Here is a 15,224-nt window from a genome sequence, read left to right as displayed (position 1 = left end):
TAATATCCTAGGCATGTTCGTGCAGTCTATTCAGATGTGTGATTCACAACAGAATGACATCCTCATTAAAATTAAAATTGAACAGGTAAAGAAGTATGCTTAGAAAAACATACATATTTTTTACATAGAATTAAGCATATTGATTATGGCTCTAGATTGCAGGAATTTTTTTTTTTAGATGTTTGAAAAATGCTAACCATCCCCTTTCATCCTCACGTACTTCGTGGCCCCTCACACACAGACACACACAGACACACACACACACACACACACACACACACACACACACACACACACACACACACACACACACACACACACACACACACACACACACACACACACACACACACACACACACACACACACACACACAGGGAGTGAGAGTCATGTGGTGGTTAGTCAAGCCAAACCCTAGCCAGGCTGATGATGAGATCACAGACCACTAGGAGTTGAGGAGATCAGAGGAGGTTAGCACTTGCCTCATGCAGCCTATTGGTAAAGAAACACACTTACCTCACTGGGCTGTGCACTGTGTTTTCAGTTCAGGGCAAGTACAGTTGAGCATCAGGGTCGTGTTCACTAGAGCAGACAATGGAAAATGTTTAGCAACGGAAAATGAAAATGAGCATTTCTTATTGGACAAGTTCCGGTAGTCTCTCTCTGTTTCAATCTGTTTCGTCTGTTTGGTGCCTAATGAACTCGAGCCAGATGAGCATCAGGCCAAGTCACTCTGAGCAGAAGAACACATGGGGTATCAGATTCAAAACACAATCTGTGAATGATTAGATTATTTTTATAGCATTTCAGCTCTGATGAGGAAGTTGTCAGTAAAACTGACATTTTGAGTAGATTTCTTTCTCTCTGCATTGGTCTTTCTTGATCAAGGGTGAAATACACTATACTGGTCCCAGATCTGTTTGTGCTGTCTTTGGCATTAAATGACCAAGAGTTGTTAGCAAGTATAAACAGATCTGGGACCAGGCTGGAAATACACTGACATGAAGTGGAATACATTTAGACTTTAATGTAATGTTCCCCAATGGCATTGGATCTCCCAAATAGTAAACAGGACCATTGTCACGACTTCCGCCGAAGTCGGCCCCTCTCCTTGTTCGGGCAGCGTTCGGCGGTCGACGTCACCGGCTTTCTAGTCACCACCGATCCATGTTTCCCTTTTCGTTTTGTTTTGTCTTGATTACACACACCTGGTTTCAATTCCCTTATTATGTTTCTTATTTAACCCTCTGGCTTACCTTTTTGTTTTGTCCGTGATTGTTCGTTATCAGTGGTTGTTGGAGGTGTTCTCCTCACACTGTTGTTTCCTGTTGGAGATTTTGCTTGTGTTTATGAGTAAACTAGACTGTTTCGCTCAAACCTGTGTCCTGCGCCTGACTCCGCTACGTCTCCAAACCCAGTTTATTACAACCATTTACCTCTTAGATGTTAAGTTCCATATATGAGGCACTTTGAGGGGTTCTTGACCCGTTCCGGCTGACATTTTGGTGTACAAAGCACTCTCTGAACATTGTAGGGTCCAGTGCCTTATAGTACCATAAAGCCCCACCTGTCTGTTTTCTGCTACCGCTCTGTCAGCCGAAGTGGCTTGAAGTGTCAGGTTTCACACACCACGTTTACATAGGGAGTGAAGTGTCACATTTTCTGGCCAATCCAGACAAATAATTGGTTTGTTCTCCCTCTGAGTGACGGAGTCCAGCCTGGGGGATCGCATATGAAAGCGGACAGTCTAGAGATTCCAGCAGTTGTGGTTTCATCTTGCTTTGATATTCCCATCCTGATTAAGAGCTCTTAACATGAAAAAATATTAAATCATTTTATAGAATTGAAACACAACCTCTTTCTCTTGGCAACAGAAGGATGAAATCACTTTGTGCGCAAAGCTGAAGTCTGCAGCAATTTGAATGCTGTGTCTGCATCATTCGGAGGTCGCTTGGCAGAAAATGCTCTGTCGTCAGTTCTATGAAATTGGGCCAAATATGTACTGTCACTAAATATGATCATATTTATTTTACAGTGAGAAGGTGAAATCTTATATTAGGTGGTTTGTAATTTGATTGTTACTAAGCATTTCAGTCATTTAAAGTCCTATTACCTCACTTTTGTTGAATAGTAAAAACATATTTTCACAATATTTCTACTATGTACTTGAGCTTGTGTCTTCAAAAGTGAGTACACTTTTGTAACTATTTATATATGCAGCACTACTAGTTATTGTTTATGGACATCTCATGAAAAATGATAACTTTTGGGTATGTCTATTTAGGTGGAAATCTACATTTTGCATTCTCTTTTAAGATGTTTAAGAATAAGAATATAATCATAATCTTAAAAGTAGTAATAATACTGTAATCATGTTTATGAACAATTTAAAAGCTGAATGTTAAATTGGTTGTAACTTGTAAAAAGTGGGAGAATGAGACAGAGGTGAGATGGTAATGATAGGGGCTGCTCATGTGTTCAAAACATAACTATAGAGATATCAGTGTATAGTTATATAACACATTGGTTTGAATAAATGGGTATGTATCTGGAGTGTACAAACATAAAATAAGGATAAATGTTGATATTTATACATTGTGTTATTACCATGTTTGTGATATGTCGTTAATCCACCTGCTTTAGTTCAATACACCGTAAATTGCTCTGGATAAGAGCAGCTGCTAACTGACTGAAATGTATGTTTCAGGCATAGGATCTGGTGTGAGAGAGGAGGTGAGGGTTTCTTCGACAGAGCAGATATTGCATAATGTGTTATTGGCATGTTTAATCTGTTAGATTTATATGAAGCCTAGGAGAGGATAGGAGAGTTGCTTTGATAGTGCAGAAGGCGGGGCATGCCTCGTCCTGTACCAGTCACTGTGAGGGGTAATTACATTTAGCTTTTAATGGCTAGGGTGATGAAACACATACAGTAACACACATACAGTCACAACGATCTCCTGTGTGTTTGTGTGTGTGCACGTGTTTAACTATATTTGTGGGAACCAGAAGTCCCCACAATACTAGTAAACTAAGACATTTTGACCAACTGGCGACATTTTGCTAGTATCCTCAAGGAAAAGGCTATTTCTAGGGGGTATAATTTGTGTTAGGGTTAGAATGAGGGTTAGGGGTTAAAGGTCAGGTTTAGGAGTTAGGGTTAAGGTTAGATTTTGGGATAAGGTTAGGGTAAGGGTTAGGTTTAGGGAGGGTTAGGGTTAGGGTTAGGGGTTAAATAAAATAGGATTTTGAATGGGAAACAATTGTGTGTCCCCACAAGGTTAGTTAAACATGACTGTGTGTGTGTGTGTATATGTATACAGTCACACAGATATCCCGTGTGTGTGTGCCATTATTTGATCAATGCAAATGCTCTCACAACCCACTTTAGAGGGACATGGGTAAAACCTTTTTGGGGGGACCAAGTTGTAATCTACTGCAATGTCTTTCCAACTACATTTGATTTTCTTTACCTTCCAAAAAAAGTGTATAGATACAGCGCCCCTTAGTGTTCACATATGGAATAATATTGTCATAGTTTACAATCTGGGATCTGTGAATCTGTTAAATGGTCATTTCAATTGTTTGTTACGTACTTATTAATTATTTAAGTATATATCCAAAACAAGTGGTAATTATTTAACTATATAACCAAAACAAGTGGCAGGGCTGCCATTTTGCTGAAATATGAATCCCAGATTGTCGATTTAAGAGCCACAGCTGTTCTTGTAGGCAGGTTTTGACCAGACTGTGATAGGAACTCCCATCTATGTCTGAGCATCCCTGAGAGGTCAAGATAAACATCCCAACAATGTGGAGACTTTAGCATAACATTTTATTTGCAAAAACAAACCAAAACAGATTAAATTAAAAATACAATACATTCTTAAAACTTTTTTCTCTACAAAACAATTTCACAGAAATTACCTTGGAATGTATATTCCTGTTTTTAACTTATATATGTATATATTTTCATGTTTCATTTTTAAATAGTCCTGTGTCAATGCTAAATGATGTACAGTAGACCTTTCTTTAGAGGGGGAGAAGAGGAAGGGGCAAATAAGAGGGATTTTAACAATCATAGTCAATAGCCAATCATTAGCAAGCTAACGCCCATATACGGCCTTCTTGAAGCCTTCCAGTCCATCCCGTCACAATAAGTACTGGGTAAGTAAACAAATTGGCCTCCAGTCATTCTGATGGGAGCAGGTGGCTTCCTGTTACACAGCAGCAGCTGCCAGTGTCTCTCCATCACACCTCACATACCCTTTAGGCCAAAGACCCCCCCCACCCACCCACAGACCACCCTGGTCCTCACAGTTTCTATAGCTTTACACCCCCCTATTTTTTTCTCTCTCTCACAATCCCTTTCTTTCTCCCCCCCCCCCCCCCCCTCTCTCTCTCTCTCTCTCTCTCTCTCATTCTCTCTGTATCTTGGAACTTGTTTGTTCAGTGTATCAAGCTTTTTGAGTAGGATGTAACATTTATAGAATGTTCCAGATAGAAAAGTAATGTACAGAACTGACACGATTCCATCATTCTACCTGACAGGACATCATTTTTGCTCTACAAAATGTATTTCTATCTGACACTTCTGTAACGACACCCCTCTTGAATAAGCCCCCTGGTATTCTCTTGATTCCCCTGCTTCTCCCCTCTTCACTACCTAAACTATAGACTCCCACCAAACCCAGGATAAAAGGCACACATTGTAAAATGGCCTTGCACTACCAAATCTCACTCAAATAAAATCTGTTTGACTTTATGTAGATCCACGTCTTCAGGGAAGAGCTCCAGTGCTCTGAGTAACTCCTTCTGTCTCTGTGTGCGTTTCTCTGTTAGTATTCCTATGTAGCTAAAGAAATATGAAACTTCATCCCGAAACCCAGTCATACTTTGATTAACCAAGTTCAGCTCAGCATATGTTTAAAACATCACAGGCCTTAAAGCATTGGCATAAATGTACAAAAAAAAAATGTTTCAAAGTCTACCACTTATCACTCACAGTTCACTGCTCCCTTCCCAGTGCACTTCTTGGTTCCAGTTATATTTGAGGGTTTTTCAGAGAACTCTGGGGAATGGAGCGTACCATCAGCATGATCAACGAGGGATCAGGGGATAAACCATTGTGCCGATTCAGTTTCTGAGATAAATAATAGTACACCCAAACCCAATATTAGTGCCTTTATTCAACCCACTCATCACTATGACCTGAGATAGGTAGGCATCTGTTTTCTGAAATACCTCTGTAGGGGATAGTAGATCAACCTGGAATATTTTAATAAAATGCATCAAGTAATAAATCAAGTAATTCATTAGTGTTGGCTAGCCTGACCATGAACACAGCACAATATCATCTGTAAATAGTAAGGGGAGAGTGGGGTAAGTTGAGCCTTTTTTTACATTCTGCATCACTCCGTGAAGGAAAATATAGTATTCTTTCTAACAAAGATATCTACATACATTTCAGGATGTTGTGTAATCCTGTAAATAATCAGAATTCATGCAAACATTACAGTTATGAAAACATAGTTTGTCCAAAAAAAGTGGTCTCTAGGCACAACTTACCCCAGGTATGGGGCAAGTTGAGCCGCAGGACAGTGTGAGTTAAGCCGCCTACACATTTCTGCAATTAATGAAATATTACCACTACCTTTTTAAAACCATGTCTACCTTTATTTCCCAAACACAATTCAACACAATCACTTTTTTGCCTTTAAATCATTTTAAGCATCTTTTATTACAGGCTTAACACCTAACAGACACTTTGTACTTTTTTTTTACACGTTTAACATAGGCCAGGCCCTGTTGTTACCTCATATACCAGTGATAATGCCTTGAATTATGGCTGGGAAGAAAACAGTTCAATTTGACAATGGCTGAACTTACCCCAAAGCAAACATTTTGACTATATTAGCCCACACAGCTACAATGATACACTTTCATGCTAGGTTTAGGACCTCATATTGAAGCTTATATAGACCCCAAATGATTTATAGAACAATCTTAAAATGATCTACCTTGGTTTAAATACAAGCATCATGAAACCTCTAACACAATGAATTCATTTGACTTGGTGAAAACATAATTTTTTTGGGCCTAATTGCTTACCACTTTTTCGATGTGGTTTCTTCCTTCATAGACTCCATGAAGTGATGACCTCTTCCTAAATGTTAGGTCCAATTATTAGTTTTGTGTATGGTTTCCTAGAAACAAGGGTGGCTCAACTTACCCCTTTGACTCAACTTACTGCACTCTCCCCTAAAAGTCTTCCAACAAAACAGCAGCGAGGCTATGCACAATGTTAGGAAAGATACAAGGAATCCATCTCAACGTCAGAAAGAGAGAGAAACAGAGAGAGAAAGCGAAAGAGAGAGAGAGATTGTAGAGAAAGAGAGAGCAATAGATAAGAAAATAAAAATAAACAAGAGAGAAAAAGACAGACCAAAAGAAAGCAGGATAGACTCTGAAATGAAGTACGTATTGCAAAGCACTTTGATAAATCTGATGCCTCACCGTGGATCCCCCACTCCATATGGTCCAGTGTCCTCCTCCCATAGAACTGTACACATAACCGAGCTTATATTTAATATGCAACAATTTAGGGTTAACTTTCCCAAAATTCCCAGGTTGGAAGATATCCCTGTTAAAAGATATCCGTAATCAGGAGTAAATAAGCAGGAATTTTGAGAAAGCTGCACATACTGCATCATAGGCCTCTATAGTACATATGAAGCACCCTGGTTAGGTTTATATGAAGAAGCACATCAGGTAGACCCACTACACACTGCTACTTTCAACACCCAGACATTTCGTTGCAATACTAATATCTGAAATTTGACACCCGAGTGACTGAACGCGTTTCCGGAACGACTACTGTTCGCACGTACCTGAACACAAACAAAGAAACATACTGTCATCAACACAAAGTCCTTCTAATGTTCCTCAGACATCTCCTCACATGGATGTTTTTGTAGAAAATCTTAGGTTGTCTTTACAAATGTCTCGCTAGAAAAAAATACACTTCCTCTGAACAAAACAAACAAAATACAAATAAACCACATTTCTCAGTCTGTCAGGTAACATTGTACCAAAAAAGAAAAACACATCCTCTCTACATTGAGTTCTGTTAGTGAGGCGAAAGGTCAAGTCTATCCGGGTAGACTCAACACCAACATAAAAAAACAGATTCCCTCCGTTTTCCCCCTCAATGTCCTCCATTGACGGAAAAAACATCCTCAGGGAAAAGTTGTTCCTCAGACAGATCCTTAGAGAAGCAGGGAGGGGCATCCCTGAAAAGTGCCTATCTAAAAAAGGCAAAGTCAGGCAGTAAGTAAGCTTATTCAGGGTCTCTCCTCACACACAGTGGAGCTGCAGGTATAGGCCATGTGTTTTGGGTCCTCCAGGCCCATGAGGGGGGCCGTTAGCTATCCCCCTCCCTTGGGGGTTTTCTTGTTCTGAGCATTCCACATGCCCCTTTTGGAGTGGTAGTAGTGGAAGAAGTTCCTCAGTCTCAGTCTCTCCACCTCCAGACCGTTCTGTAGTACCCTTGAAGGAGGGAAGAGAGGAACCATCAGGTTAGGAGCCAGCGATTGCTATAAAAATCACTCCTTTTCTCGTCGCCTCCAATGATTGTAAAATACTTAATAACCTGTTAGGGCTAGGGGGCAGCATTTGCACGTCTGGATAAAAAAAATGTACCCGATTTAATCTGGTTACTAATCCTACCCAGTAACTAGAATATGCATATACTTATTATATATGGATAGAAAACACTCTAAAGTTTCTAAAACTGTTTGAATGGTGTCTGTGAGTATAACAGAACTCATTTGGCAGGCAAAACCCTGAGACATTTTCTGACAGGAAGTGGATACCTGATGTGTTGTATTACCTTTAAACCTATCCCATTGAAAAACACAGGGGCTGAGGAATATTTTGGCACTTCCTATTGCTTCCACTAGATATCACCAGCCTTTACAAAGTGTTTTGAGTCTTCTGGAGGGAGATCTGACCGAACAAGAGCCATGGAACGATGATGTCCCATTAGACACCTGGCGCGCGAGTTCATGTTGGGTACCCTCGTTCCAATACGTTATAAAAGAGTATGCATTCGTCCACCTTGAATATTATTCATGTTCTGGTTAAAAAGGCCCTAATGATTTATGCTATACAACGTTTGACATGTTTGAACGAACGTAAATATATTTTTTCCCCTCGTTCATGACGAGAAGTCCGGCTGGCTTAGATCATGTGCTAACAAGACGGAGATCTTTGGACATAAATGATGAGCTTTTTTGAACAAAACTACATTCGTTATGGACCTGTGATACCTGGAAGTGACATCTGATGAAGAGAATCAAAGGTAATGGATTATTTACATAGTATTTTCGATTTTAGATCTTCCCAACATGACGTCTAGTCTGTATCGCAACGCGTATTTTTCTGGGCGCAGTGCTCAGATTATTGCAAAGTGTGATTTCCCAGTAAGGTTATTTTTAAATCTGGCAAGTTGATTGCGTTCAAGAGATGTAAATCTATAATTCTTTAAATGACAATATAATATTTTACCAATGTTTTCTAATTTTAATTATTTAATTTGTGACGCTGACTTGACTGCCGGTTATTGGAGGGAAACGATTTCCTCAACATCAATGCCATAGTAAAACGCTGTTTTTGGATATAAATATGAACTTGATAGAACTAAAAATGCATGCATTGTCTAACATAATGTCCTAGGAGTGTCATCTGATGGAGATTGTAAAAGGTTAGTGCATCATTTTAGCTGGTTTTATGGTTTTGGTTACCCTGTCTTCGAATTGACAAAACATTACACACAACTCTTGTAAATGTACTGTCCTAACATACTCTAAATTTATGCTTTCGCCGTAAAACCTTTTTGAAATCGTAAAACGTGGTTAGATTAAGGAGATGTTTATCTTTCAAAGGGTGTAAAATAGTTGTATGTTTGAAAAATTTGAATTTTGACATTTATTTGGATTCAAATTTGCCGCTCTTGAAATGCACCTGCTGTTGATGGAGTGCACCACGGGTGGCACGCTAGCGTCCCACCTAGCCCATAGAGGTTAACAGATGAAAACAATGTGGTGGAAGCTCAACATTAGGCTGGTTTCCATCTAGTCAGCTCTTTCAAATCAGTGCAATGAAGAAGAGGAGAATACATAATTTTAAGACAATTGAGAAAGAGCCCAGAAAGAGGGGAAAGAGGGTTAGAAAGCAGAGGGTGTTGTGTTTGCAATCGTGAGGGTTGCCAGTTTACCTGTCCAGTAGTTCCCAGTCCTCTCCTCCCCAGCGGTCTTTAAACTCCTCCGTGTTCATCCCGCCGATCTTATCAAAGTCCGACTTGTAAATCCCAAACAGGCCAAAGCCATTCACCTCCCAGTAGCCTGCAGAGGGAAAGTAAATCCCAAACATGGTGTGTGTGTATGTGTATGTGCATGCTGCGTGCGAGATATGTGTGCATGTGTGTGCATGCCGTGTGCGTGATGTGTGTGTGTGTCGATCATGTGTGTATTACCATCAGGCTCTAGCGGGGAGCTGCCACAGCCCAGTCTCATGACAATAGGGGCAAAGGCCAGACGTCCCTCTACACAGTGCTTCCTGATGCTCTCCAGGATGTTGAGGGGGAAGTGGATGTGAAGGTCACACAGGAACGCTATACTGTGGTTGTCCTGTAAAACACACATACACACAAATATGGTGTAATCAAAACTAAAGTACACACAATCACGGTTACAGACTCCCAACATACTCAGTCCCACAAACTCAAACGCCACCCAAAAACAGTCATTCTAAATGCTCTACTCTACTGTGTGTGTGCGTCTATGTGTGTGTGTGTGTGTGTGTGTGTGTGTGTGTGTGTGTGTGTGTGTGTGTGCGTGTGTGTGCGTGTGTGTGTGCGTGCGTGTGCGAAGCATGCACTCGTGTGTCTGTATGTGTGTGAAAGGTTTTGATATAAAACACCCACCAGTCATTCAACTGTGAGTGACACCCCAGTCTTCCCCATGTGACAGGCCTGACACTCAAATGACAGATAACTGTTTACCCAAATCCCTGTTGCATTGAGAGAGAGGGAGAGAGAGAGAGAGAGAGAGAGAGAGAGGGAGAGAGAGAGAGACAGAGAGAGAGACAGATAGAGAGACAGAGAAAGTCTATGTGACAGTCATGACACTCCAATGATACATAACTGTCTGCCCAAATCCCTGTCGCACAGAGAAAGAGAGCGAGAGAGAGAAAACAAACAAGAAAGAGAGAGTTGGGAGAAAGAGAGAGAACGGAGAGAGAGAGATAGAGGGGAGGGTAGTAGTGGGAGAGGGAAAGAGAAATAGAGAAAGTCTATGTGACAGCTTTGACACTCCAATGACAGATAACGGTCTGCGCAAATCCCTGTCGCATACACAAAAAGAGAACACCATTGAATAAAACATTGAATACATGTCTGTCTGCCTGTCTGGCTGTCTATCAATCTGTCAGGCCATGGGGTCACAGAGAACTGGACAGTTTGTGACAGTCTGAATGTGTGTGTGACTCTCTTGGGAGCATCTGACACCTTTTGACCTCTGCAAGTCTTCAGAGTCAGAAGCTAACCATAATAATTTAAAGGGAGCTCCGAATACGGCACCTCACGATATCAGAGCATATACCGTGACTATCTCACTGTATTAAAAAATGCCTCACTGAGATTGAGTAACAGTTACAAGAGTTAGGATATAAATTGTGCTGCAGCTTTTTATATTACTCATCCTGTCAATGTGAAATTGTATGGTTAGTATGGTCATGGCATGTGTCATTGTAAGAGTAAAATGTTATCTAGAAGCTTCAGCCTGCTCTCTACTGAGTGTGCATGTGTGTCACCTCAATCAGGGAATTTGCAAATGTATTGGCTGTATATGAATTTTCAATCCCTTCCTGAAGGACCGCTATCTCTCACCTCGATAGTGTCCACTCCGATCTGTAGTCCCGCTGAGCGCTCAAAGTTCCCTTCTCTTCTCAAGTACTCATACCTGACAAAACACACAAACAATCACATCAGTTAACTCCAGGGTTTGGTCCAATTACATATCCATTATGCGTGTGTGTCAGTTGGAATTGCTCCATAGGACTGTTTATAAATTCCTGAATAAATTCAATTCCGGTAGTAATTCAAATGCACTCCTATGGAGCTATGGATGAATTCTGAGACAAACACACACACGCACCTAGGCACAGTGCTCTCTCGGAGGGCCTGCTCCACGTCCATGTCGGTGCTCTCGAAGTCGACAAGGATGATGCTGAAGTTGTCGTCCTTAGTCTGACGGTGCAGCTCCTCCATGTCTGTGATGAACTGCTGCACCCAGCGAGCCTGGTTCTTCACTAGAGACACACAGGGAGAGTGGTAAGTGCTTTAACTTTCCATGCCAATAAAGTTTATTGAATTGAATTGAGAGAGAGAAAAATTGTGTTTCAACACAACATTAGCTAAATCAGATACAGCAATCTTCAATTCCCAAGCTTTCCTTTCAGATCTACAAGATTGTCTGTGCTGTATTTTCCAAACCTCTCCCCAGGGAACCCCTGCCATTCCATGTAGTTTACCTATTCCAGAGCTAGCACACTTTCCAGGGCTACAAAATGTTTTTGAAACGTGTGGGAGTCCTTGAGGAATGGTTTGAGAAACACTACTGTTGGAGAAGGGACTAGTGACCTAACGAGAGGTCAACCCTCCAGTACTGGGGCCTCATTTATAACCGTAATAAATTGCACACAACATTTCTGCGTGCTCTATTTCTGAAAAGTCTACGCACGTATAAAAATACTGAGATTCATAAACTTGCCGCACGCCATACATACGCATGTTTCCCGTTATAACTCAGACCTGTCGAAAAACTGTGCACGCGGTAACAAGCATTAAAACTCCGCCTGGAAAATGCCTCCATTCACCTTTTATGGTGACAATAACTGTTGGCATTACGCCATGGCATGCAAAAGACAAATTGTTGTTCAATATTTAGTTCATCAATAGAATGGGTTTAAATATCCTGCCTAGGCATAGGCACAAAGATTAAAAAGGCAATGATTATGCGCTCTTATCACACAGCAATACTGTAGCCTGCCCATACTGTCAAATATTTTACATACAGTGCATTCGGAAAGTATTCAGACCCCTTGACTTTTTCCACATTTTGTTATGTTACAGCCTTATTCTAAAATTGATTAAATACATGTTTTTTTCTCCATCAATTTACACACAATACCCCATAATGACAAAGACAACAATTATTTTTAGAAAACAGAAATACATTATTTTCATATGAATTCAGACCCTTTGCTATGAGACTCGAAATTGAGCTCAGGTGCATCCTGTTTCCATTGATCATTCTTGAGATGTTGCTACAACTTGATTGGAGTCCACCTGTGGTAAATTCAATTGTTTGGACATAATTTGGAAAGGCACACACCTGTCTACATAAAGTTCCACAGTTGACAGTGCATGTCAGAGCAAAAACCAAGCCATGAGGTTGAAGGAATTGTCCATAGAGCTCCGAGACAGGATTGTGTTGAAGCACAGATCTGGGGAAGGGAACCAAAACATTTCTGCAGCATTGAAGGTACCCAAGAACACAGTGGCCTCAATCATTCTTAAATGGAAAAAGTTTGTAACCACCAAGACTCTTCCTAGAGCTGGCCGCCCGGCCAAACTGAACAATTGGGGTAGAAGGGTCTTGGTCAGGGAGGTGACCAAGAACCCAATGGTCACTCTGAAGGAGCTCCAGAGTTCTTCTGTGGAGATGGGAGAACCTTCCAGAAGGACAACCATCTCTGCAGCACTCCATCAAATCAGGCCTTTATGGTAGTGGCCAGACGGAAGCCACTCCTCAGTAAAAGGATGGAAGCCACTCCTCAGTAAAAGGCACATGACAGAGAAAAAAGATTCTCTGGTCTGATGAAACCAAGATTGAAGTCTTTGGCCTGAATGCCAAGTGTCACGTCTGGAGGAAACCTGGCACCATCCCTATGGTGAAGTATGGTGGTGGCAGCATTAGGCTGTGAGGATGTTTTTCAGCAGGAACAGGGAGACTAGTCAGGATCGAGTGAAAGATGAACAAAGAGATCCTTGATGAAAACCAGCTCCAGAGCGCTCAGGAGTGCACAGAAAAAGTTCACCTTCCAACATGGCAACGACAGTAAGCACACAGCCAATACAGCGCAGGAGTGGCTACGGGACAAGTCCCTGAATGTCCTTGAGTGGCCCAGCCAGAGCACGGATTTGAATCAAATCTAACATTTCTGGAGAGACCTGAAAATATCTATGCAGCGGTGCTCTACATCCAACCTGAAGGAACTTGAAAGGATCTGGAGAGAAGAATGGGATAAACTCCCCAAATACAGGTGTGCCAAGCTTGTAGTGTCATACCCAAGAAGACGCGAGGGTGTAATCGCTGCCAAAGGTGCTTCAACAAAGTACTGAGTAAAAGGTCTGAATACTTATATAAACGTATATAAACAACAAAAAATTATATACAGTATACACATTTGCATACATTTCTAAAAACCTGCTTTTGCTTTGTCATTATGTGGTATTGTGTGTAGATTGATGAGGAACATTTAAAAAATATATACATTTTAGAATAAGGCTGTAATGTAACAAAATGTGGAAAAAGTAATGGGGTCTGAATACTTTCCGAATGCACTGTAAGCTACTGTCCGCAAATTCTGAAACGTTGTAGGGCAGGCTACTCAGCTTTGGATATGTGGTAGATTCTGCCTATTGAGGGCAGGCTACTCAAACAAATGCAGTTGTTACAGTTATTTCTTGTGTGTTTTTGTTCTACTTTACTTTTAAATAAATGTTTTATAGTACTACTGATATTCATTACTGCATTGTTGGGAAAAAGCAAGCACGAAAGGCATTTCACTGTAGGCTACTTGTGCACATGACAATAAATACATGAAACTTGCTACATAGGCCTGCTTAAATGTAAAAGTTTGCGCTGCCTATGATGTTGCAAAACTTTAAATACATATAGCCTATCTATTTACAAGGCTACTTGGTCCAATTAAATGAGAAATGCGCATGGTAATTTGTTGTATGGCCCCTTTGGGAATATGAACCCATCACGGCCAGAAAAGGTGAAGAATATATTCTGCAATGGGTATGAAAAAATAATAGGAAAAAGATTCCTATGTCTAATTATAAGCTTCTTATGTCTAATTATTTTAGACTATCCCTAATGGCAAATGGTTGCATTCTTGTTAATATGTTTTCCTGTTTATAGTTTTTTATGAATAAGCTTTTCATCATATCCCCCATTTGCACAAAATACTTACTTGCCAGCTTGCAATACAATATTTCAACCATTATAAAATGTGCGTACACATGGTCTAAAGTTTGCGGGGAGGTGAGCACATTCTTACATCAAGTGAAAAATAAATAAATGCCAACTTTTGCGTGAAAACTGGTGCACACACACGAGGCCCCTGGTACCTACCTGGCACCACAAAATGCACCATCACATCCTTCCGCCACTGCAGCATGACCGGCTGGCACAGCAGGGGGTTGGCGTAGGCCGTGCCCCACGGGGTGGCCCCAGGCTGGGCAGGGGGGTGTGTGGAGGTTGGGGGTGCGGGGGTGCTGAGGATGACACCAGGTGGGGACCCAGCAGGGGCCGAGGCGGGGATGAACTCCGTGTTCTCCAGGCTGTCTCCGCCCAGCCGGCCACGGTGGAGGAGAAGGTAGATGTATTCCGAGAGGCGCACCACGTTCCGACCGCGCTCCATCAGCTCCAGTTCCACAAGGTAGCGGTTTCCCCGGGCCGAGTCTCGCCTCTTCTCCACATTGATGATCCGCAAAAGGGTGTAGATACTGGGTGAGAAAGGGGAGGGTGTGTTTAGTAAAACAAACATACAACTTCAATATTTTCACTACATTGCTTCCATCCCCAATACACATACACATGCACACGCATGCGCAAACACGCACACACACGCGCACACACACACACACACACACACACACACACACACACACACACACACACACACACACACACACACACACACACACACACACACACACACACACACACACACACACAGAGAGAGAGAGAGAGGGAGTTCAAATACTTTAGCTGGGCTTGATTGAGCTTTTCTGGGGCAATTGACCCAATAAAAAAGTCACAAGACTGTAAACCTCGCCCATCTAGCACTCCAGGCAGGATAAAGCAAAC

The 15,224-nt window shown here is 41.4% G+C and overlaps 1 protein-coding gene across 1 annotated transcript in view; it reads right to left on the bottom strand.

Moving 5' to 3' along the window:
• Positions 1-5,169: 5,169 nt before the first annotated feature.
• Positions 5,170-15,224, bottom strand: part of b4galnt4a (beta-1,4-N-acetyl-galactosaminyl transferase 4a) — a 497,908-nt gene continuing 487,853 nt past the window's right edge. Inside the window, exons 16-21 of the mRNA XM_014123877.2 lie at positions 14,487-14,860; positions 11,217-11,370; positions 10,949-11,021; positions 9,536-9,689; positions 9,278-9,404; positions 5,170-7,548 (exon numbers count right to left, since the gene is read on the bottom strand). Of these exons, the coding sequence (XP_013979352.2) occupies positions 7,428-7,548; positions 9,278-9,404; positions 9,536-9,689; positions 10,949-11,021; positions 11,217-11,370; positions 14,487-14,860 (1,003 nt within the window). The 3' untranslated portion in view covers positions 5,170-7,427. The remainder of the gene's footprint in view (positions 7,549-9,277; positions 9,405-9,535; positions 9,690-10,948; positions 11,022-11,216; positions 11,371-14,486; positions 14,861-15,224) is intronic.

This window comes from Salmo salar, chromosome ssa10 (assembly GCF_905237065.1).
Source record: "Salmo salar chromosome ssa10, Ssal_v3.1, whole genome shotgun sequence".
Lineage (NCBI taxonomy): Eukaryota > Metazoa > Chordata > Actinopteri > Salmoniformes > Salmonidae > Salmo > Salmo salar.
Note: the sequence above shows the minus strand (reverse complement) of the source record. Positions and strands in the feature narration are given on the sequence as shown.